General features: G+C 37.5%; 1 protein-coding gene across 2 annotated transcripts; it reads left to right on the forward strand.

The window, feature by feature from the left end:
- Nucleotides 1-4: 4 nt before the first annotated feature.
- Nucleotides 5-22,079, forward strand: srl (sarcalumenin). Of its 2 annotated transcripts, XM_043234149.1 has the most exons (7): nucleotides 5-90; nucleotides 10,446-10,541; nucleotides 12,029-12,124; nucleotides 16,516-16,551; nucleotides 19,625-19,741; nucleotides 19,831-20,064; nucleotides 20,541-22,079. In XM_043234149.1, exons 1-7 carry the CDS (start codon nucleotides 33-35, stop codon nucleotides 21,350-21,352), a joined length of 1,449 nt encoding a protein of 482 aa, XP_043090084.1. In that variant the 5' UTR covers nucleotides 5-32; the 3' UTR covers nucleotides 21,353-22,079. The 2 variants fall into 2 exon arrangements, with proteins under 2 accessions (XP_043090084.1, XP_043090085.1); XM_043234150.1 differs by lacking the exon at nucleotides 16,516-16,551.
- The last annotated feature ends 466 nt before the right edge of the window (nucleotides 22,080-22,545 follow it).

The following is a 22,545-nucleotide window of genomic DNA, read 5'->3' on the forward strand; positions in this document are numbered from 1 at the left end:
GAGAGGCAACCAGAGGTCTCCTGGCAGCCAACATGAAGGTCTTAGTCTCGCTCTGCGTCTTTGTGCCCCTGCTGGCACTGGCCACAGCAGGTAAGAGCATTTTACAGTTTGAATTATTTCAATAATAGGCATCTAAGATGAGGTTTACGTTGTAAAGTCGTCAAGAGGGTACCATTTTCCGTCTAGTTGTTTAAAAAGTTTTAATGGGTAAGCACTTGGATTTAAAGAGCTGAAAGTTGAAAGCATGTTTAGGTGGTTGTTCTTGTGTGATATGCTAGTCATTTTGATATGAAACTGTAAGACATTTGAATGAATTAATCATGGCAGCATTTTTTAAAACTGTGACGGTCACCAGCAGGAGATGGGCCATGTCACCATCTGCTGAGCTATTTAAACTCACAGTGTTCAATAATAACTCAGGACAAGGATGAGTTATCTTAGGACTTGGCATGTGCAGTTTAACAAAAAGTTGTCTGAATGCTAAACGAATCCTCTATCATTTAAATTTTACGATGTGTATTCCTGTTTAAGCTTGTTGAATCTCTGAGAGTAGATGATTGTGTCATCGTGGGGCAAACGACGGGGTTTATTTTCATTTGGTAGATGTTTCAGTCCATGCATTGTGTGTCAGCTGTCGTGAGGCATGGCAACAGCTTATGGAAAGAGCTAGAGGCTTGGGACGACTGTTAACCAGTCGCTCTGCTCCTCTTACCAACTCTTCTTGAGTCCCAAAATGTCCTAATTTCAGAGGATTGATCGAGAGTTCAGCTGGTATTTAGACAACATTTAGGGTGCTTGTTTTTATTGATTTGCTGAACTAAATCCAATTATTCTATTTCATTCTTAAAGGTCTTGCATTTCAAATCAATGCTTTTCAAAACAGAGGTTCTTAACTGGCATCAATGATTCCATGAAGAACCCTTAAGACCCATTGAATCCTTCCATTCGTAAAAAGATTCTTTATAGAAGAAAAAATTATCTTTACATGAGTTTTTTTTTTTAAAATGTCTTTTTGGACTTTCTTTTCACTGAAAGGTTCTTTGGGGAACCCAAATGGCATTGCAGCAAAAGCTCCATTTTAGAACCTTTATTTTTAAGATTGTCGGCTATAAAAGTCCAGCTTTGGATGTGGTTTCCGAGGTCTCTGGCAGCCGCCGTTACCCTTGTTCCGTCCTTGGGTTCCTCTCGGGCCCGGCGTGGGCCTTCATGGGCCCAGGCTGCCGTCAGGTGTCTAAGATTGGAAATTGTCCTGTAACCAGACACTGTCTACTATAGATTCCCCCATCGTCCTCTTCCTCTCTCCCCTCCCATCTGCGCTTGTCTTTGGATACAGTGTGCAGCTGCTGTCACCCTGACACAATCGCAATTTATTTATTCCCAGCCACTGGCCATAAAAGGACATGCATTATCTCAGCAGGAGGAGCCGCGGCGATCTATGCCAGTCTTCCTGCATTGGTGTGTGTACAACTAGAGAGCTGAAGTGATAGTTGCCTCAAATGGACAACAATTAGTTGGTTTTAGTCCCATTGTTCAATGACCGAGTGTTTACGCTTCTAAGCTTTATTGAAGTACTGGTGAAAAGGAGTTTTCAGTCTGATTATGGGCATATCAAACCAAAATTTCCATTGGCAATCTTCATGTTCATTGTTGGCATTTATGGTTGAAGAGCCTTTAACATCAGTGGAACCTTTTCATTCTAAAGGGTTCTTAATTGAAGGAAAAGTTCTTTTAGGTTTTCCTCATCGTTCTTTAAAGCAGTGTTTTGGAAAAAAAAACTTCTTTAGGGAACCAAAAATGGTTCTTCTATGGCATCACTGTGACCCCCACCAGGAAAACACATTTTGTCAGATCACATGGGTTTATACGGCCTTTCTCTTTATAAAAAGCATCATGATTTGGTGTAGATTCTTCTTAAGGGAGGGGAATAGCTTTATTTGCTAAAACATAATCTGGGTCCAGTTGTAGCAGACCAAAGGTCCACGACCTTATGACCTCGCATCTGTTCCCCTTCCTCCTGTTTAGCCACATCAAAATTCTTCTAGGTGACAAGTTTCCTTCTATTGCATATAAGGATGCTTCTTCAAGACATTTTGCAAGCATGGTGTTTTTCATAGAACATCCATTTTGGATTCCTAAAAATCCTCCAAGTGAGCAGTTCTTAGAGCAAAGAACATTTGAAAAAAATCGCTTCCTACTAGAAAGAACCTTTCATGGAATGAAAATATTCCACGGATATGCAAGGTTCTAAATGGAACCATCAATGCCAGTAAAGAATCGTTATTTTTAAGAGCGAACCATGAGTAATGGAGGAAGTCATCTTTATTGACTACACATCTGATATGGATACTCATTTCGAGTAAGGGCTCTCCCCACCTTTCAGTAGTGTAGCACAGCAGGCATGCGGTGCCCCTGCTCTTCAGGGACTTCCCTCTGCTAGGAATTGTGGGACGTGCAGCCAAGTGCTTATTCCATAAAAAGGCCAATGCGACGTGGCTTTACAGAAACGAGTAATGCTTTCGATCCCCTTTACCCCCTCAGTTCCATGTGATGTTCTTAATGTGTCCTAACTCTGATACCCATGATTCCTCTGAGGAATTACCACCCGGATATGATCCTGGTTCTCGGATTCAAAAATGTGTCGCACAAGGCACTGCCATTTTGTCACGCTATTAAAAGCCTCGAAGTAACAAGCCAAAAAACGTGCATGGGAACTTCTGGAATCAATTTCTACCCCAAAATATTACTGTAGTGTTTTGATCAGATAGATTTATTGCTACTGTTGACTTTAATGTATATAGATGCTGTTAACTATCGAAGAGACACAGCGTCTTCATTAATTGCTAATTTTAGAAGTGTGGAATCACACCTCTGATTGACAGAAAAAGGCAAGTTAGACCCCGCCCCTGGAGGCATGATCCATTGTGGAGCTATTTCTGTCACCGGTTGAGACCAGAACCTTGGCACCTGTTGCTATTTATGTGTCTGTGATTTGTCCCATAAATAAACAGATTAACATTTGCAGATATGCATTGCTTTATGATTTTTATTTTTACATAAATTTTGTTTTATGTAGAATTATATATATATATATATATATATATATATATATATATATATATATATATATATATATATATATATATATATATAGTTCTGTCAAACAATCACATGCAAAATAAGTTTTTTTGTTGCATAATGTGTACTGTGTATATTTATTATGCATATATAAATATACACATACAGTAGGCAAAATATTCAGAAAAATTGACACGTGCATTTATATATATATATATATGTTGTTTTATGCCTACTGTAAAAAAAATAATCATTTCCAAATATTACAGTATTTCATTTCATTATTTTTTGTATTTATAATTAATAAATCAATATACACATTTTTTTACATATGTATTTGTAGATATAGTTGCAGTTTATTCATTTTATTGTATAGTTTTTATTTAAATTACAATTTTATGCAAGATTTAATATATATACGTGTTTTGGTACAATACTAAAATTGTAAATGTACCGATAAAGGCCTGCATCAAGAGACCATGTCTTTGTAGTATGACACTTTTTTCAAGCGCTGTAAAAGCATTTAAAGTGAAGTATAGCTGCTGTGTAATGCAATACGTTTAATCCCACGGCAGCTTTGTTCACTTGGAAATCCCTTGGCCCTCTGTAAAGGTTGCGTACGCTCTCCCTCGCCGCTGCTAAATCCTGTGGGTTCAGACGGGCTCAAGGCTCACCTCCCTAATCACACTCACATTAATTCAATTTACCTCCAGCATCCTCCAGCACGACATGATCAGGGGCTTTAACCCTGATCCACCGAGGAAAACGCACCTAAGGACCGCTGGAACCGGGCTAGATCATTTGCATGAAAGTTGCTCATTAGAAAACGAATGCGTTTTCTATTTATCGCCTACTGTCGGAAATCTAAACGATCACCTGCAGCTTTTCAAGGATCTCCATCTGTGTTTATGCGAGCGTAAACACAAGGGAGAGCCTAAACCGGCCGCTATTTAAGGTCAGCAGATGACACGACGCCACGTTTCCTCTCAAAAGCGCGCATTTGTGTATTTGACCAATAAGCCTCAGTCTGCAGCAGTCCAATGGCGTTCCAGCGGGATGAGCTCCAGCAACAGCTGTGTTTTTTTCCAAAGCCTCTGTTGCTAGGCGACAGGCTCGTTGGATGTCCGTAGACCCGGCGGTTCACGGATTTGTCCTTCCAGCGCGTACAGGGTTAAATTAAAGCAAGCCCCCGTGGACTGACATTGTACTCGCCTGAAGCGGATATATTTGTAATTGTGTTGGCGCTATATTAGGTGCTGGAGCCTCTTGTCGTCGCATGCTGTGCACCTGAGGGCACCGAGTCTCGTCATGAACTCCTTGATGCCCTTTTGAGAGGATATTTCACAGATTTTATGCTGGGTGGATCTAAACTAGATCACACAGCCACGATGTCTGCCTTAGTAGGCTTACTAAGGTCTTACAGTTTCCTTTCTGCAAGGAGATGGGAATTTTCACAATGTACTTACTTTGTCTTTCTTTAATAATATATATATATATATATATATATATATATATATATATATATATATATATATTTTTTTTATTAGAAGTTATTTTTCGAGTTTAAAATAAACTTACAGTAACAACAGATACTACAATATATATATTTTTATATATTTTGTATATTAAGGTTATGTAATGAAATGGCATACACTAACTTATGAAAACTATAGGAAATGTACAATATACTTTTTGGCATCTACACATGCCAATATTTCACTATAAATAAGTAAATAATTTATTTACTTATTACAGTATTTTAAATATATAATATATCATTAGTATCTGTTTGTTAAATATTTTAGTATTTATTTCAGCAATACACCTGTTTCCAAAATTAGCCTGTTTCATAGACTACCCTTTCTTTATAGTTCTTTATTCTACTATGTTTTCTTATAACATTTGTTTGTTTGTATGTTTATTTTTCACATATATTAACACTAATTTATTTACCTAAATTTAAACACAGTTTCTCTTTTAGCATTTTTTATCTGGTGTTTATTTATTATATATTTTGCCACATTAATCGATTTTCACAAAGACTTATTACTTCATTCATGCACGCATTCTTTCATTCTTTACGTCGTTTTTTTTTTTTTACAGATAATTAAACAAAAAAGCATAAAGAGGTTTCCTTCTTTTTCAAACATTTATTAGATCGTTTTTACACGCTGTCTCTATACCTGTGGGTTTCACACTAGGACCTTTCTACATCATCGCATTAAAGCCCCACATAGTTCACAGTTCCTCAATTTAAACTGCACACCTTGCCGCTAACCTTTCGCCGTTTTAGCGCCGTGCTGAGCTCAACATTACAGGGCTGTATTTTTAGCAGCTTGACTTGGCTCGCGTCGGCCGAGCACTTGTATGCTTTAACTAGCAGGTTGTGTCATCACAACAGGCCTGCGCTCCCTGCGCTGAAAGCCCATCTGCTCTCGACAACACGGCATCGCGTTCGGCGAGGCGAGTCCTGAAACTGAGATGTATTTGAGCCGCTGTAAAGTCTGCGAAAGATGAAATCACAAAGATCACAAAGGGCCTCTGTGGAAACGTGAAGTTGCTTTGTTTCCACCTCTGCTGGAAAAGTTTTAAATACTCGTTTTTTGAACAAGGTTTCTAGCTGGTCCAAGCTAGCCGACTTAACTATTTTTAAATAGAAATGAAATTCAGCAAAAATGCACCGAATTGATCGATGCTAAAATATTAAAATAAACTCTGTTCTTTAAGACTTTCTGTTCGTCAAAGGAATGGTAAATAAAAACAATATTAAAATTGGCTCAAAAATATTAAGCGGCGTGACATTTCCAACACTGACAATAATCAGAAATGTTTCTTGAGCGGCAAAAAGAAAAAAGATTTCTGAAGATTAATAAGCAGAAAATACAGCTTTGAATCAGCTTTAACACATATTATAATAAATGCATTACTGTAAATAGTACTGTAAATTACTGTATGATGTTTCGGTGAGCATAACAGACTTATTTCAAAAACATTAGTAAGCTTTTGATATTTATTTCTTTACTGTTTATGTTTTATTTTTACATTTTTACTTTCGTTGATTTTAGTAGTTAACATTTATTTTATTTTTACTGCCATAGATCCAAAGAATTTCTTTCAAATCAGACGGACAGACAAAGTAGGCGTAGAGACGGACGGATAGATAGATTTCAGTTCACTTCTACCTTGCAACAAACTATTTGAACCCGCGGCTGATCCGCCTGAGTTGAACTCTATAGATGTAGGTAGGATGTAAACAGATGCCGGGGTCCTCAGGAAGCTGGCTGGCCCACATTCACAGATGGCTTTTACGTTTGTCCTGATGCAGGTTGATTAGGCATATATTACTTGAGCTGTCAGCTATTTCCGTCGGCAGCCGGCGAGGAAGGCTAACGGATGCCCAAGCAAGTTTCAGATGAGCAAATAAATGCCAATGGACACCCGAGAACAAAATAAAGGCGCTGTTTATCTGTACGGGCCACTAGAGGGATTGTGGGAAGGGATGACGGACGAGCTGGACTGCATCACCTCGAGCCAAACTTCACTTCCAGAGCTTTCCAGGCAAACTACATAGCAGCAAGTACACCGTATGATGAATCTGGTCACTTTTTGGTGTATTGCGTTGACAGTTAATTCAACAATTAGGATTTAACGAAAGCAGCCCTGTCTTAATCTTCAATTATATTTCAAATAAAAAAAAAAGTAAGAATTTAGTAAGAATTTTTAAATCCCTTATGCACAAGAAAGCCGTATTCAATAAAAAATGCAATAAAAACAGTAATATTGTGAAATATTTTCATAATATGGAAAAACTGCTTTCTATTGGAATTTATTTAAAAATTAATTGTTCATGATCCTTCAGAAATCATTCCAAATGCCGATTTGCTCGAGAAACATTCCTGATTATTTTCAGTGTTAAAAAAATGTGCTGCTTATTTTTATTTATTTATTTATTTATTTTTAACTGATTCTTTGGGATTCTTTGATGGATTAGGAATTTTTATTTTATTTTTTTTACTTTCTAAATCAATTTTGATCAATTTAAAACATGTCTTTTAACTTTTAATCCAACTTCAAAAGATGCGATATCATAAAATATCGTATCGTATGGCAGTACTATAATTTTTCGGCGCCATTAGCATCCTGAGGTAAATCGTCATTTGTTGTGCTGGTAGACTTGCAATGAAAAGCAGAAGAGATGCACAACGGCAGCTGTCCACTGCTGGATATATTTAGGGTCTGTTATCTCTCTTATCAGCATATAATGTAACCATTTGGTAGCCATGTGTCCATCATTGAAGCTCCAGCTTGTTATAAATCCAGGGAGTCCCCGTTTACACCAACACCGTCGTGTTAGGAAACCAAGGCTACGTTACGCTTGGCCATTGGCTGGTTTTAGTTTTAGTTTTAATACTCTAAAATAAGACTGTTGATTGTTAAAAACTTTTACGTTGCTGCAAAAAAAGTCTGCAGTTCTTTTGAACTGAGAGGAAATCCTGAAATGTTGCATTACGGTTTCCACTAAAATATAAAGCAGATGATGCTTTGATCATATATATATATATATTTTTTACATTTGATGCTCTAGAATAAGATCAAATCGTCAAAACAAAGTGGAAATGTAATTATAAACGGCATACGTAATGGATGTTATTGTGTTCTCTCGTCTCCTTCCTCCAAAAGAGACGTCGTGCTGTTAATATATGAGGAACTTGTAATGAACGGCAGCGCTGCTAAATATAAATGTGGAGGCACGGTGTCTTCCCATTAGGCTCCATTTATGTCTTCGGTCTTGATAACGGCAGCCTGGCAGGAACGCCCTGAGGCATTGTGGGTAAATATCTTATGAACAGAGGGGGGAAGATTGTGGCATGAATATCAATAGTCTGACATTAATAGTACAACGATGCCCTGATGAGAAGTGTGTTAGACAACCGTCGACGGCAAATAACTGTAACAGCTAAGATAAAGCATTAGGCTGCGAATGCTGTTGCTCATGTGAACTATTCAACTTTGTGTTACGGACATGAATGATAACTCAAATGGGGGATTTTTAAATGTGCTTAACTCCGGTTTGTTGTAACCCCCGGGTAATGTAGATACGGTACAGTACCGCTTTCACCAGTGGTTATGAAACCACAAAATAAAGCTTGGACAAAATATTACGACTAGTTGTTCATATGCCTTGGACAATCAACAACAACAACAAAAAACGTGCATTGAATAGACTTCTTTCAATGTTTAAAAAAAACTGTTTATATAATATATATATATATATATATATATATATATAACTATATAGTCATGATCACAAAAAGGCTTTAACCCCATTCAAGTTTATCTGTGTAGTGCTTTTCGCAATGCAAATCATTATAAAGCAGCTTTAAAGAAAATTCAAGTAGTTAGTTGATGTAATGTAGGCCTAATCAAGTCAGCTATAGTGAAGAAGAGGCCGTTTAATTATTACCTTGATGATCCAAAAAGCAGTGTTGGGGAGTAGCTACAAGTTGTGACTGCAATATAGCTCTTTAAAAGAGTGTAGCTTTTTCAGAAGCTAACTTTCCAGCAAGTAGCTGTGTAACGCGAGCAGTAGCTATACCTTTTTATAATTCTGCATTTGTCCAATTGGTGCAACTGACAACGCAAATATTCCAATGAGAAGGAAACCAGGGATTAAAAACGAGCAGAGTGAAATGTACGCACGTTTACGAATAGGGTTGATGGCTGACCCCACTCTGAGGACACAAATCATTGAATAAAATAGCAATTTTTATTGTCTTTGCATGCAAAACGTGTTCTCGTAGCTTTATAACGTCGCGGTTTAACCACTGATAGCAGATGGGGTCCGATGATGTCTTTCATACTGTTCTGGACCTTGGCACTCGTAATCGTTTGGCAGTCAACGGGACGGTCCCAAGCCTCCTGGTTTTCATCCAAAATATGTTCAATTGTGTTCCAAAGACGAACAAAGCTTTTACGCATTTGGAAAGACATAATGGCAAGTGATTAAAGCCAACATTTTGACAAAATGATCCCTTTAAGGCCCATTCGCATCAAGAATTATGACTATCGACGGTTTCATCGGACGCACGTGGGGTTCACTTCCGATCCATGTTTGTTTATCGGTCTGGTTAGTGCCCCAAGCTACAAACGCAGTTACTGACTTATGAAGTTGGTCTATAGTTATTGTGCTGTGGGATGTGTTTCCCAATCATTTCCCCATACCTATTTTCCAAAAGGCTTCGATGAATGAATATAAGGATGTAATGCATGTTTTAAAAAAAATCTAAGCAAGACATCTGTGTTTTTACATCACTGTATTTCTGAAATTAGAAAATGCTAATTGCATTTCGTCCTCCACGTAAGGCAGCGTTTGTAAGCGCAGAACTGCTTTGTCTACAGCCGTTACGGGACAAAAAACGGCTTAAAGCACCTCCTGCTGGCAGAGAATGAATTAGCATTTTTAGCAAATCCGTCTGATTTACGCAGCAAATATATTTAGCTTGTTTTTATAAAAAGAAATCTGCTCTAGAAGGACTTCGCTGCTGTTATTGATTCTATTTGCACGTCTAGCGGAAGTTGCAGCACGCATGCGCATTAAGGTTTGTTTACGATTTTGTCGTTGAAACCGTCTACAACGATAACTGTATTAGCTTGCACACATACAAACGGCAACGTTTAGGTTTTTATGAGCATGAGCTTCTGATTTAAATGTTTGAGCTCAATCGACATTGTTCCTCTGTTTTGTTGTCGATATCCACCTTTTTCTTGATGTAATAATGGGCGCAGCCATTTGTAAATTCTGTAGGTCTAACTTCCGGTCTCAGCCACGTCCAGCTGTTTTTAACTGTACAAAAAGTTTGTTTTGCTGCTTAATATTGAAAATTGGCGTGTCTTATATTATTGTGATGTATTATGAACACCGAATACTGATTTGTAGTGCAAACAGTTATACAGTTTACGTTGTTATTCTCCTCCTTAAAACTATATATCTTTGTCATTATAGTTATAGCCATTGATGTGAAGAGCCCTTTAAAACGTCTGCATTTGTTATTATATTTGTTCTAAGACAAATTCCTACATTTTGAGCCAGCCACGCACATTTGGTCGTATAAAATGTTTACAAGTTGTTTTAAAGTCTGTAAAACTCTGTGTAAATAGCTGTTTATCCATCCAGAAAGCACACAAATATCAGATAGCTTGTCGTTTGGCCTTGGCAAAGACCACAAGGACTGTTTTATCACAGGATACTAACGATAGAGACCTCAGGAAGACCCGCTGCAGTGAATTATGGGCCGTCGTGGCTAGCTGGGCAAGATTTCCTCAGGCTCCGGAGCAAGTTTTAATGCGTTTCCTTTTCGGTTTCTCTGCAGAGGAGGAAGCCGTTCTGGAATCCATCCTGAGAGACAGATCTCACATCGAGGAAACTCTGAGGCTCGCGGCAGATGAGAAAGCAGGAGATTACGCTGGTGAGGACACGAAGCCTGTCTTAAGACAGATACACAAGTAAACACATTGTTTCATTTCAGTTTACAGGCTTTCCGCTGTAAGCCGGCAGATGAATGCTGCCTTTAAGCTTGGGTTAAGCAATATTTCACACCAGCATGCTGTTAAGAATCAGCTTAACCTGGTTTAAACCGAGAGTTTGCAAAAGAACGATGGATGACGGGCTAGCAAACGTCCTAAAACATAACATTTCGTTTATACAGAGCCTGGAAAAAATCAAGCGTGATATTACAAAGAAAATAAGTGTTTTCTGTGTGGACGATTCCCATTCAAATGTACTCGCAATAAATTAAATGTTTTAGAATTTTTGTAGATTTTTTTTTTTTTATATAATGCTTTTGAACTCTGTAAATGTGCTAAAATCAACCATTATGTATTTTTTAATAAGTACAATATTTTAATATTAAGGTTTATGATAACTGTCCATCCATCCATCCGTTTACTGCCGCTTATCCGTGTAATATTATAAAAAAAACTCCTTTGCAAAGCTATTAAAAATAAGTCTCATTGACTGAATTGTGCAAAAATATTAGATGAGAAAACTAAAATGAAAAAATAGCTCTTTAAATTTTATTATCATTATTATTATGAGATAAATGAAGTTAAAAATGTATTTATTTTTGTTAAATAATGTAATTTAAGTAGGAAAGGCTTGTACAACCAAATCGATTATGCTTAAAAATGCAAGGCGGCATTTAAATTTGAGTTTAATTTTCACTTTAACTTGTCATTTATTTGTAAAAGTAATTGTGTGGTTATTTGTGGTGATAATATTGAAATCCAATATAATATAGTTTTTTGGGACATTTTCACAATCTGCATATTTAATGCAGTTTATTATGAATTGTGCGTGATTTAAATATTAAAACGTTTAAAAACGACACAACGCAAAAACGTTATCTCACCTTTATCATTAGTTTTTACAGTGCGATAGTAAAACAACTCCGTTTGAAAACTCCCGGTTTTAAATATATACTCAATCTCTCCGAAACCACAACGCCGAAGCAGTATCAAGTAACTTTCACATAGTTTGTTTTTACAATCACAGCGGTATCTATCTGGCGCAAAAAACAAAACCCTTCAGCGAAACTGGTTCTTGAGCAGCTTGTAAGGCCGCGAAGCGTGAAAACCGTGATGAGTCACCGCTGCTCGCGAACCGAACTCGCCATAAAAGTTTAACAACGCATTATTTAGTCCATGTGCCACATCAGCTACCAAGAGAACGTTTTTATCTGACTCACGGGATCCGTCCCAAAGCGAACCGCTGCCTCAGAAAGGCACGTAGATGTTTTCGGGGTTGTTTACGTTACCGTCTCCTCTCATTTCCTTCCCAAATGCTTTATCCTCAACACCATCTGCAGTCTTTCCTCTCGGAGCTCTGCCCCTGTGTCTTGCGGTGGATGTCAGACTCAGCTTTGCCTCTTTGTTTGTTCTCTGTTTCATCTTTCAGCTGCTTTGCAGAGGCTGAGGAAGATCTACCACAACTCCATCAGGCCCATGGAGCAGGCCTACAAGTACAATGAGCTGAGACAGCATGAGATCTCAGGTACTGTCAGCCTGTCTCGTGTGTGTTTGTCCGCTCTCCGAAAATATTTAGCTCTCAGTTTAAGATGTATTTGAACTGCATGTTCACGTGAGCTAATAAACGGTTACGCAATGCATTTTTGTCAGTCATGCATAATTGAGACAGGTGCACTCAAAATTAAATAGATGCAGTAATAAACTATGCCGTGATTTAAAAAAAAAAAAAAAAAAGTAAATTATGTATGTTTTTTTAAAGATGAATTTATTTAAGTATGATAGAGGTTATTACAGGTAGAGTTATTGCCGTTAACTAAAACCGTAACAAAGATACTTTAAATAATCATTATTTATTTTAGCTTGTTGACAAAGATACGTTTCTCATTTTTATTAAATTTAATATGATGTACTAAATACCTTAAAGTGAAATGAAAATAACAGTTTATATATATATATATATATATATATATATATATATATATATATATATATATATATATATATATATATATATAGTATAAAGTATAAAGTCTATATAGGCCTATTAACATTATAAATGGGAAAAACAGCTCTAAAATTAAAAAATAAAAATATATATATATATATATATATATATATATATATATATATATATATATATATATATATATATATATAGACGTTTAAAAACAAAAACTAATTAAAAAGACAAATTTTTGTTTTTAAATTACCAATACTTCACCTCAAACTAAAAGAAAACTTGAAAAAATATATATATTTCTTAAACTGTTAAAAAAAATATAACAAAAACAAAGCAATAGACACTATAGAAAAATAAAAGCCAATGCAAAAGTTATAACATGCTTTTATAAAATGCTTAAACCTTAACTAAAATAAAAATGAAAATCTGAAAATGAAAACCTATTTCAAATATTAACGAAAACTATAAAAGCCTTTTAAAAGTGTTGCTAAAATAATACTGTTTTGAATCAGCATAAATCTGTTCACCGTAAAATAACATTTAGTGCGAAATGAAATATGTCTCTAGCTGTGGATCAAGCAAAAGCCTATTAGTTAATGTTAATGTTAATGTATGAGATTATTGCATACAGTATTCTCACTCGTGTGTATGCCTGACAAATACGCGCCGCATCGAGTTCATTAGCTAGTTCATTAAATCCCCGGACATTTCATATGCAAATACATCTTAAATGTATAGGCTGAGCATATTTTCGGAGCGTAGTTTATCATTATATGAATGTTGATTGCTTATTCGTCTCCATCAAATCACTTCCCATCACCCGAACCATCCCACTGTGCACCATCATCATATTCATGAGGAGGAACCTAAAAGCTGCGGCGTCAGATTTCAACGGCTTTAATCAAGCGCTAATGCAATCATCTTATAAATGATTTTGAATGGCCCGTCCTAAACCCGCTCTGTTTGTGTGGTTTATTGTGGCTTCATTTTTTTTCTGTGTGACGTTCAGAACGGGGTTCGTTCCTATGAGTATTTCGTTTCGCTCGCAGAGTCCCAGATGCATCAGAGCTGGGGAATAAAAACCCCTCGAGACGACGATTAATTTTGGCGGTATCCGAGTATCGTGGCTTCTCCGAGCCGACGCACATGTGGTCATTGCACAGCTGTAGCACTGGTGCTCGTCCAGGGCCAGAAACGCAGAGAGAGAGAGAGCTAAAATAGAAAACACAAGGCTTTCTTATTACCGCCGGAGGAACGAAGCCTCCATCTGAAAGCAATCAAGAGTTTCTCAACAGCCCTCGCTTTATATAAGACCTCTTCCAGTCCTCAGAAGTCTGTACAACATTCCCGTGAATGCACACGAACCATCCTCTGCGCCGCTTTCCTCTGTTGTTAATTATTTATACAGTAATATCTTATAAAAGAGGAGGCTCTTCGGGCATAAACTGTGCTTTTGGATTGAACCGAACATTTGCCCACTTGACTTTGGGCTATACTTCTCACAATAATAATAATTAGCAGAACTGTTAGACGTTTAGACCTCTAACTAACACTTAAATCACTTTCACTAAATAGGTTTAACCTTTTATAAATGCAGGCCTTTTGAAATAACGTTACTGGTAGTTATCGGATTAAATTAATTCATTTATTTGTAAAAGTAATTGTGTGGTTATTTGTGGTGATAATATTGAAATCCAACAGTGTTTTGGGACATTTTCACAATCTGCACATTTAATGCAATTTATTATGAATTGTGCGTGATTTAAATATTAAAAACGTTTAAAAACGACACAACGCAAAAACGTTATCTCGCTTTTATTATGTTATGCATTTAAATGCATCAGAAGCGTTTTACTTCAACAGTAGCTTAACGTAGAATAATAATAACAAAAAAATATGTATAATAATATAAATAATAAAATATAATAATAATAATATATATAAAATATATATATATATAATAATCATTTTTTCACCAAATAGACTTAGCTGTTTTTTAGATTTAGCTATTTTGGATTTAATTTTAGATTTTCCTACTATTTGTTCCTACTGTTGATTTATTAAAATAGAATTCGTTCATTCTAAAATTATAACAAATCCAATAGTATGCCCGTGACCTGTATATAATCATAAACGTATGGGCATCCAATAAAATTAATTATGCATAACGGACAAAGACCTGATGTAAAAACGAACATGTTTGTATTTTATTACGCTTCTTTTAACTTCTCGACCGTTAGCAATATTTATCAAAACCATAAGAACATATCCCACAAGTGAAGTAACAAAATGCATAAACAGAACGTAGATTTTATAGCTTTATGATAAGTTGTGTTTCTTTCTTTTGTAGTTGAAGACATCATTATTCTGTGTACATTATATATTATATATATATATATATATATATATTATATCCTGTGTATTTTTGTACATGGTGAGGTTTCATTGTGTTTGAACCCGTTCAGCAGCCGCTCGAGTGTGAAGTGAGGTTTAGATTTATTATGGCAGGGCCCTGGTGTCCTCTGAAGAGTGACTTTGTCCCGCTAACCTCTGACTGAACACGGGGATCCAGCTTGCCCCCTTGTGGTTCAGCATGGTATTTAACCCCTACACTCACCACAATAATGCTCCACTGACCTCTACGCTCGCGAGGAAGTAGAAAGAAGCTGAAACAAGCTATCACGTATCATCTGAGCGCCGCTGTGATCAAAGACCGCTGCTGCTGCTGATCAAAGGAAGACTTTAGTTCAGTATGAGTAGATGCAGGGGCTTCTGGGTACAAGCACGCTTTTTCAGCATTTGACAGCGCAGCCATAAATGCATATACGGTATTGAGTGGGATTTATGCTAAATTTGATCTATTTAAGTTTCGACCTGTTGTGAAACAAGTTCATTCATTTATATTTATATTAGGTTTATATTTATATTAGGTTGAAGACGTTCAGAACATATTTCAGCGCAAAGTGAAAAGTGAAAAACTAAAATTTTGATTTAGCGAAAACGAAACGAAGCTTATGCTTTTACTTTGTTGATGAGCTTTGTTCATTCCTGCTGTGTGAAACATCACTGTAATAAATGTGATGTTCTAAAAATATTTTATGATATATCTTTATGAATAAATACTACATTAAAAAGGCGGTTTTCGCCAGTAGATTTTACACACGATTACAAAGGAATGCGAAGCGCTGCATTAAATTCTATGTAAAATTTGGAAGTTTATTTTAATTTTTTAATTTTACTTTTTGTGTACAACCCTCTACAGTTGTACGAATACTTAATTTATATATTGTAATTATTTATGTAATAAAATAGAGATTTTTTTACATAGCAGCAATAATGTATTATCCATTATCCAATAAATTTAATAAATGAATTGGATCAAAATGAATATGAATTACTAAAATGAAATATATATAAATATTACTATATATATATATATATATATATATATATATATATCATATTTATATTTATAAAAATATTTTGCGATTAATCATTTGACATCACTAATTAATATATTTTAATGTATATGTAAAATATTTGAATGTTTTTTAATTTTGGGTTAAATGTGTTCGGTGTGTTCTTGGCAGGTTTCACAAATTATTATTTTGTAAATAAAGACTCCTTTTATTATCTATAAGCCATTCTAAAATGAGCCCATTTATATAATACATTCACAATATAAGACAAAATATCTATTCATGTTTGACCTAATTTACATCCACAAGAATAGGATGTGTCGCGGCGCGAGCGTTCAGTCTCCTCTAGCGATCGTTGTACCTGGACGAGCATCACATACTGTCTCCCGCTTCACAGGAAAAGTGTCCCTCAGCTTCTCTCTTTGACCCCCTTCTCGTTCTCTTTCTCTCTCTCTCTCTCTCCTCCGCCTGCACTTTTCCTCACACTTGTCATTTTCACCCCTCTCTCCTCGCCCGACATCACCCGTCACTAAACAGCCTATCCCGGACGCACACTGGGGGATTCTGCCACAGGTGGGTATGACGGGCGCTTCTCTGCATGGCACTGCCTGCGTCTCTGATCCCCTGCAGCTAGCGCTCATCTGCCCAATTACCATCAGCACTGAACGAGCACTAATTACACGGTGCTGTTACATGTCAGCGTGCGGCACTGCTCCGTCGACGTTCAGCCACTGCAGAGAGCAAAACCCTATCGATATATATATATATAAAACTAGCAGACGAATCGTCTACGAACACGTGCGACATTCAGCCAGCGGATTTGTTTAAAAGTCTAGATTTGGTTCAGCTATTTTTCTTCATCCGACTAATCAGACTGTCTAATTGAATTCATTCTGAACACTAATCGAAGTCTTTGTTGATGAGAATAACTTGATTGTGGCATATTGTAAGGTACATGATAAAACGTTTGATAAAATGGTGTGTGCAATAAGCAGCGCTTGGCAATCAATCATGATGCATCTGGTACAAATGCTCGGGGTCAATAAGATTATTAGCTTTAAAGATGCTAATGGTTTTATTCAGTGAGGATGCATTAAACTTTTCAAAAGTGTCAGTAAAGACATTTATAATGCTAAAAATTCATTAACATTTCGTTTATAAGACAAGCGTCAATACAAAATGCTTCACGTTTTTCAATGCTCGACTGTTTTCAACATTGAAAATTATAATAAATGTTTCTTGAGACGCAAATCAGCATTTTAGAGTGATGTCTGAAGGGTCGCGCGACACTAGACACTGGAATAAATTCAGCGTTTTATCACAGCGATTAATTATATTTATTGGTATATTTAATTAAAAAGTGATTATTTGGAATTGTAATAATATTTCACAGCATTGATGTTTTTATTGGATTTTTGATCACATAAATGCAGCCTTGGTAAGCGAAGGCTCAAAAGTAGTTTCAAAAACATTAAAATAAATAGCAATACTAAAAATTTGACTGCTGTTATGAAGTGTCAAGTAGGTAAAGTTTAATTTGATGTAAAAAAAAAAAAAAAAACAGCCAGTGAGGCTAAAAAGTACAGTCTGGATCTGGGTGTTAATCATTCAGCCAACAGAACACAGAATAGGACAAAAACACTTAAAGACAGCACATGTTGGATGGTCTGTACTTCCATCCTGCGTAGCCTTTGCATCATATTAAAGCATCTACTCAAGTTCATCGACGTATGAGTGTTGGTTGCATGCGCAGGCCTTGCATTGCCATGTGGGGGGCGGGGTCTTCTCATATGCTGGATGCTAAACTCACCCGCACTCACAAACGATCCAAAGCTCTTAAAAATAAAAGTTTCAAGGGAGGATTTTCGAAGCAACAGAAAAACAAACATTTTAGGTTCCCCAAAGAACATTCCAGCATTTCTTTCTCAAGAACACTCAAGTATGTTGGAGGTTCTTATTGGAACCATCAATGAGAACCTTCTGAGCTGCTAACCGAGCTCCTCGACCTCTACGCCGCTGTAGAGCTGGAGGGGCCTTGAGTGATTGTGTTTGCCCTGCTCTGGAGTACTTCACAGAAATAACATTCTCTGCAATTAATTCAACACAAATTAATTTATTCCTAAGAAACTCTTAGTCTGTCGGCCTTCACTCCTTCATCGGAGCTCTGAAATATGCATTCATTAGATATTAAAAATGTAGGAAATCCAAGCTAGATTCAACGTCGAACTTCTTTTTGGTTTTGGTGAAAGGTACTGGGTTCAGCAATAAAAATGGCGATATAAAGAAGAGAATCTGATTGCTGCATGGTGCGTTCATCACTCTTTACGCTTGCTGTTTCCGCTGGCTTTTCTGCGAATGTGCACCCCATTGTGATGATACATTACTTACTTTGGTCTAAGGTGAACGATGGAACCCGGTTAATCAGCAATATGTAATAGTATTAATTAATAATATGTAAAAGTAAAAAAAATGTAAAAACATTGCAAGGTCAATAAAAATAAAGGTTCTAAAAGGGGGTTTTGCAGTAGATTTTTATTTTATTTTTTGGTTTCTCAAAGAACCTTTCAGTGAACAGTTCTTAAGTAAACCATGTTAAATTCTGAAGAACATCTGAGGAATCTATTTTCACTACAAAGAATCTTTTGTGGAAAGAAAAGGTTCTACGGGCGTCTCATGGAACAACTAATGCCTATTAAAGGCTTAGTTCACCTAAAAATGACAATTAGGCACTGTTTTACTTACTTTCGAAGCATCCTAGGTCTATGTGACGTTTTTCTTTCAGACAAATACAGTCAGAGCTATATTAAAACAGCCCTCTCCAAGCCTTTCCATTGGTATAAGCGGGTGTTTGCTGTATAAACGTCGAAAGATGTTAAATAAAGTTTAACATCCATAATAAAACATCCATCCCGCAGCTCCAGGGCTTGAATAAAGGCCTTCTGTCTATACATTTTTGTAAGATGAATATCCATATTTCAAACTAATAAACACTTTTGCTCACTTCCACTGACTGGGAATGACGTAAGACATACTGCGTTTTGTCATTATTGATGAACGTAGAGGCAGTCATAATTTAGAAACACAATAAAAGGATTTGTAACGAATAATGTTGGAGGATTTTGACATCGGCCAAGAGGAGACTGTTTTTCCTTTGCTCTTACATTCCCTTAAGACATGCCCTACGTCATCCGCCTACATGTCTTCCTCTCACCACAGTCAGCAGAAGTGAGAAAAAGTGTTTATTATGTCTGAAATGCATGGATTCGCTTTATTCACCCCCTGAAGCTGTGTGAGGAACTTTTTATTACATTTGCTTGCACGTTATTTAACATGTTTAGGACTGAACACCCACCTTCTGCAATGATAGAGCTTAAAGGTTCCAGGACGATATAAATCTGATTAGATTTACCTTCCCATACACCTAGGATGCTAAAACGTGTTAAACACCGCCTAATTTTCCTCCTTCGGTGAACTAAACCTTTTAGGACCTTTATTTTTGAAATTGCATTAATATTAGGATTTCCATTTGCTTTATAAAAGAGAAATTCAGGATCATTCATGGTAGATATTGAATTGTGGTTCTTGCCTTTAGTCTCAAATTCCTTTAATTGCAAACACCTTCGTTCTCTCTCTCTCTCTCAAACAGATGGAGAAATCACCTCCAAACCGATGGTGCTGTTCCTCGGACCCTGGAGCGTGGGCAAGTCTTCTATGATCAACTATCTGTTGGGTTTGCTGGACACTCCTTACCAGCTGTACACGGGTAAACTGGCGCCTGTGCTGCTTGTCGAGTAGTTTTCAGTATTAAATTATCATTTTATTACAAATGTGTATCATCTTCTCTTCGTCCAGGTGCTGAGCCCACTACCTCAGAGTTTACCGTCATCATGCACGGCGAGAAGATTCGTACCGTGGAGGGCATCGTCATGGCTGCTGACAGCTCTCGCTCCTTCTCCCCGCTGGAGAAGTTCGGCCAGAACTTTTTGGAGAAGCTGGTTGGCATCGAGATGCCCCACAAGCTCCTGGAGAGGGTCACATTCGTGGACACGCCTGGAATCATTGAGAACCGCAAACAGCAGGAGAGAGGTACAGAGTTCTTCATTATCGCCATTGATTTCTGGGATCCTCTTAGTCCTTAAGATGTCTTAAATCCAAATTAAAGGTCATAAAAGTCCAAGATATGTTAAATGATTACAGTCTTCATTATGATTTTAGGAGGTCTTCACTTTAATAGCTGATCATTAAATTCATTCCTTAAACTGATTTTAATAAAACGTAAGTGTTGCTCTTTTTACTGTTGCGTGTTCTACAGGTTCATATTTTCAGAGCAGTTGTCCAATAATACTTTAAAGCATAAATACATGTTTTTTTACAGCTAGCCACAGCAATTTTTTCATTTTCCTTGTCTTAATGGATATATGATAATAATTTCAAATATTAGGGTTTAAAAAGGGTCTTTAAGTTTTTAAAACCCTCCAGATACCCTGTATTTAGCATGTGAATCTATGAATAATAATGAGTTCTTCGTATTTCTTCTCCCACTCATTTCTCACTTCTCCCAGGTTACCCATTCAACGACGTGTGCCAGTGGTTTATCGATCGCGCTGACCTAATTTTTGTGGTTTTCGATCCCACCAAGCTGGACGTCGGCCTGGAGTTGGAAATGCTCTTCCGGCAGCTGAAAGGTCGGGAGTCCCAGATCCGTATCATCCTCAATAAAGCCGACAGCTTGGTGACCCAGGACCTCATGCGCGTCTACGGCGCCCTCTTCTGGAGCCTGGCGCCCCTCATTAACGTGACCGAGCCCCCGCGCGTCTACGTCAGCTCCTTCTGGCCCTACGACTACGCTCCAGACACCAGCCGGGAGCTCTTCAAGCGCGAGGAAATCTCCTTGCTGGAGGACCTCAACCAAGTGATCGAGAACCGCCTGGAGAACAAAATCGCCTTCATCCGCCAGCACGGCATCCGCGTCCGCATTCACGCTCTCCTGGTGGACCGCTACGTGCAGACCTTCAAGGAGAAGATGAGCTTCTTCAGCGACCCCGAGCTGGTCTTCAAGGAGATTGTGGATGATCCCGACAAGTTCTACATATTTAAATCTATCCTGGCCAAAACCAACGTCAGCAAGTTCGACCTGCCCAACCGCGATGCTTACCGCGACTTCTTCGGGATTAACCCGGTGAACAGCTTCAAGCAGCTGTCGGCCCAATGCTCTTACATTGGAGGTTGTCTACTGGAGAAGATCGAGCGCGCCATCACCCATGAACTGCCCTCCCTGCTCGGCAGCATCAACTCCGGCAAGAACCCGACCCTGTCCTCCTGCGAGGCCACCGGCTGTGGGGAAAAGCCCAAGAACCGCTACCGGAGAAACTGAGAGAAGAAAACCAGGCGGGAGGGAGATCGAGGACGAGGAAGAGAGAAAGAAAGGAGGAACGGTGGAGCAAACAAACCGAGGAGGAGCAGTGGAGCTATTCCTGTTCCTGCCGCGGGTCCGTTTCGAGTCAATGGTGACGGATCTCACGGGACATTTTTTTATTTTATTTTATTTTTTTTGGCGTGAAGAGGTTGTGTGTGGGGACGTTTGAGGGCGGGGGATTCTGGGACGGGGTGGTGGGAGGTTTTTGAGGCGGAGTTTCTTGTGAATGCGAGGAGGGCGCACCAAAACAACTCTCCTCTCTTTCCGCGCTACTTTTATAAACTGTCTGCAGTTTTGGAGAGAAAAATGTGTACGCATGGAAAAAAAAAAAAACTAAAAATGGCTGACACACACTTAAAAAAATGTAAAAATAGCAAAAATAAAATATCCTGAGACTGAAAATGGGTATCAGCTGCCTTGAATGTGAAAAGTGATGCAATTGTCGTGTTTTAAACTTACCGAATCAGTTCCCCAGTTGTGCGTTTTTCCATTGTCTTTTGGGTTGATTTGTTCACTTTTATAGGTTAGTAGTTACTATGGATGATTATTTGTCACTCTTCAGACTGATAAGCTACTGGCATTTTTACACTGCATGTCATGAAACGTATGGGTTTGGTTTTTTCACATTTCCACTTATCCACTTTGTATACCCCAATTAAAAAAAAAAAAAAAAAAAAAAAAACAATCTACACTCTTAAAAATAAGGGAGGTTTTTACAGCGATGTGATAGAAGATCTATTTGTGGTTCTCTAAAGGACCTTCAAAAGAAACGTTCACAGAATAATGAAAATTTGCGATATTTTAAAATATGTAGATGAGTTAGTTTCCTCATCGGAACAGATTTTGATAAATTGAGCAGTCTATTCAGTGAATGGGTGCCATGAGACTGAGTTCAAACAGCTGATAAAAACATTACAATAATCCACAAGTGATCCACACCGCTCCGGTCCATAAGTTAATGTCCTGTGATGCGAGACAAATACATTATTTAGACATTTTAATTTTAAACTGCTGATTCTGGCCCATAATAATGATTCCTCCAGTGAAAAGGTCCATCCACCTTCTCAAATCAAACTGTTTTGTCTTGCAAACAGTGCTTAAGCATACATGCAACTTTTTTATTAACTGATGGACTGAAGTGGTACGGATTA

Source organism: Puntigrus tetrazona, chromosome 3 (genome assembly GCF_018831695.1).
Source record: "Puntigrus tetrazona isolate hp1 chromosome 3, ASM1883169v1, whole genome shotgun sequence".
Lineage (NCBI taxonomy): Eukaryota > Metazoa > Chordata > Actinopteri > Cypriniformes > Cyprinidae > Puntigrus > Puntigrus tetrazona.

What these genes read in the sequence shown, in the direction of transcription:
- srl (XM_043234149.1), top strand. Translation starts at nt 33, where the DNA reads ATGAAGGTCTTAGTCTCGCTCTGCGTCTTTGTGCCCCTGCTGGCACTG. An exon ending in GAAAGCAGGAGATTACGCTG is followed by an intron (nt 10,542 to 12,028) that starts GTGAGGACACGA and finishes TTCATCTTTCAG; the next exon opens with CTGCTTTGCAGAGGCTGAGG. An exon ending in CCGCAAACAGCAGGAGAGAG is followed by an intron (nt 20,065 to 20,540) that starts GTACAGAGTTCT and finishes CACTTCTCCCAG; the next exon opens with GTTACCCATTCAACGACGTG.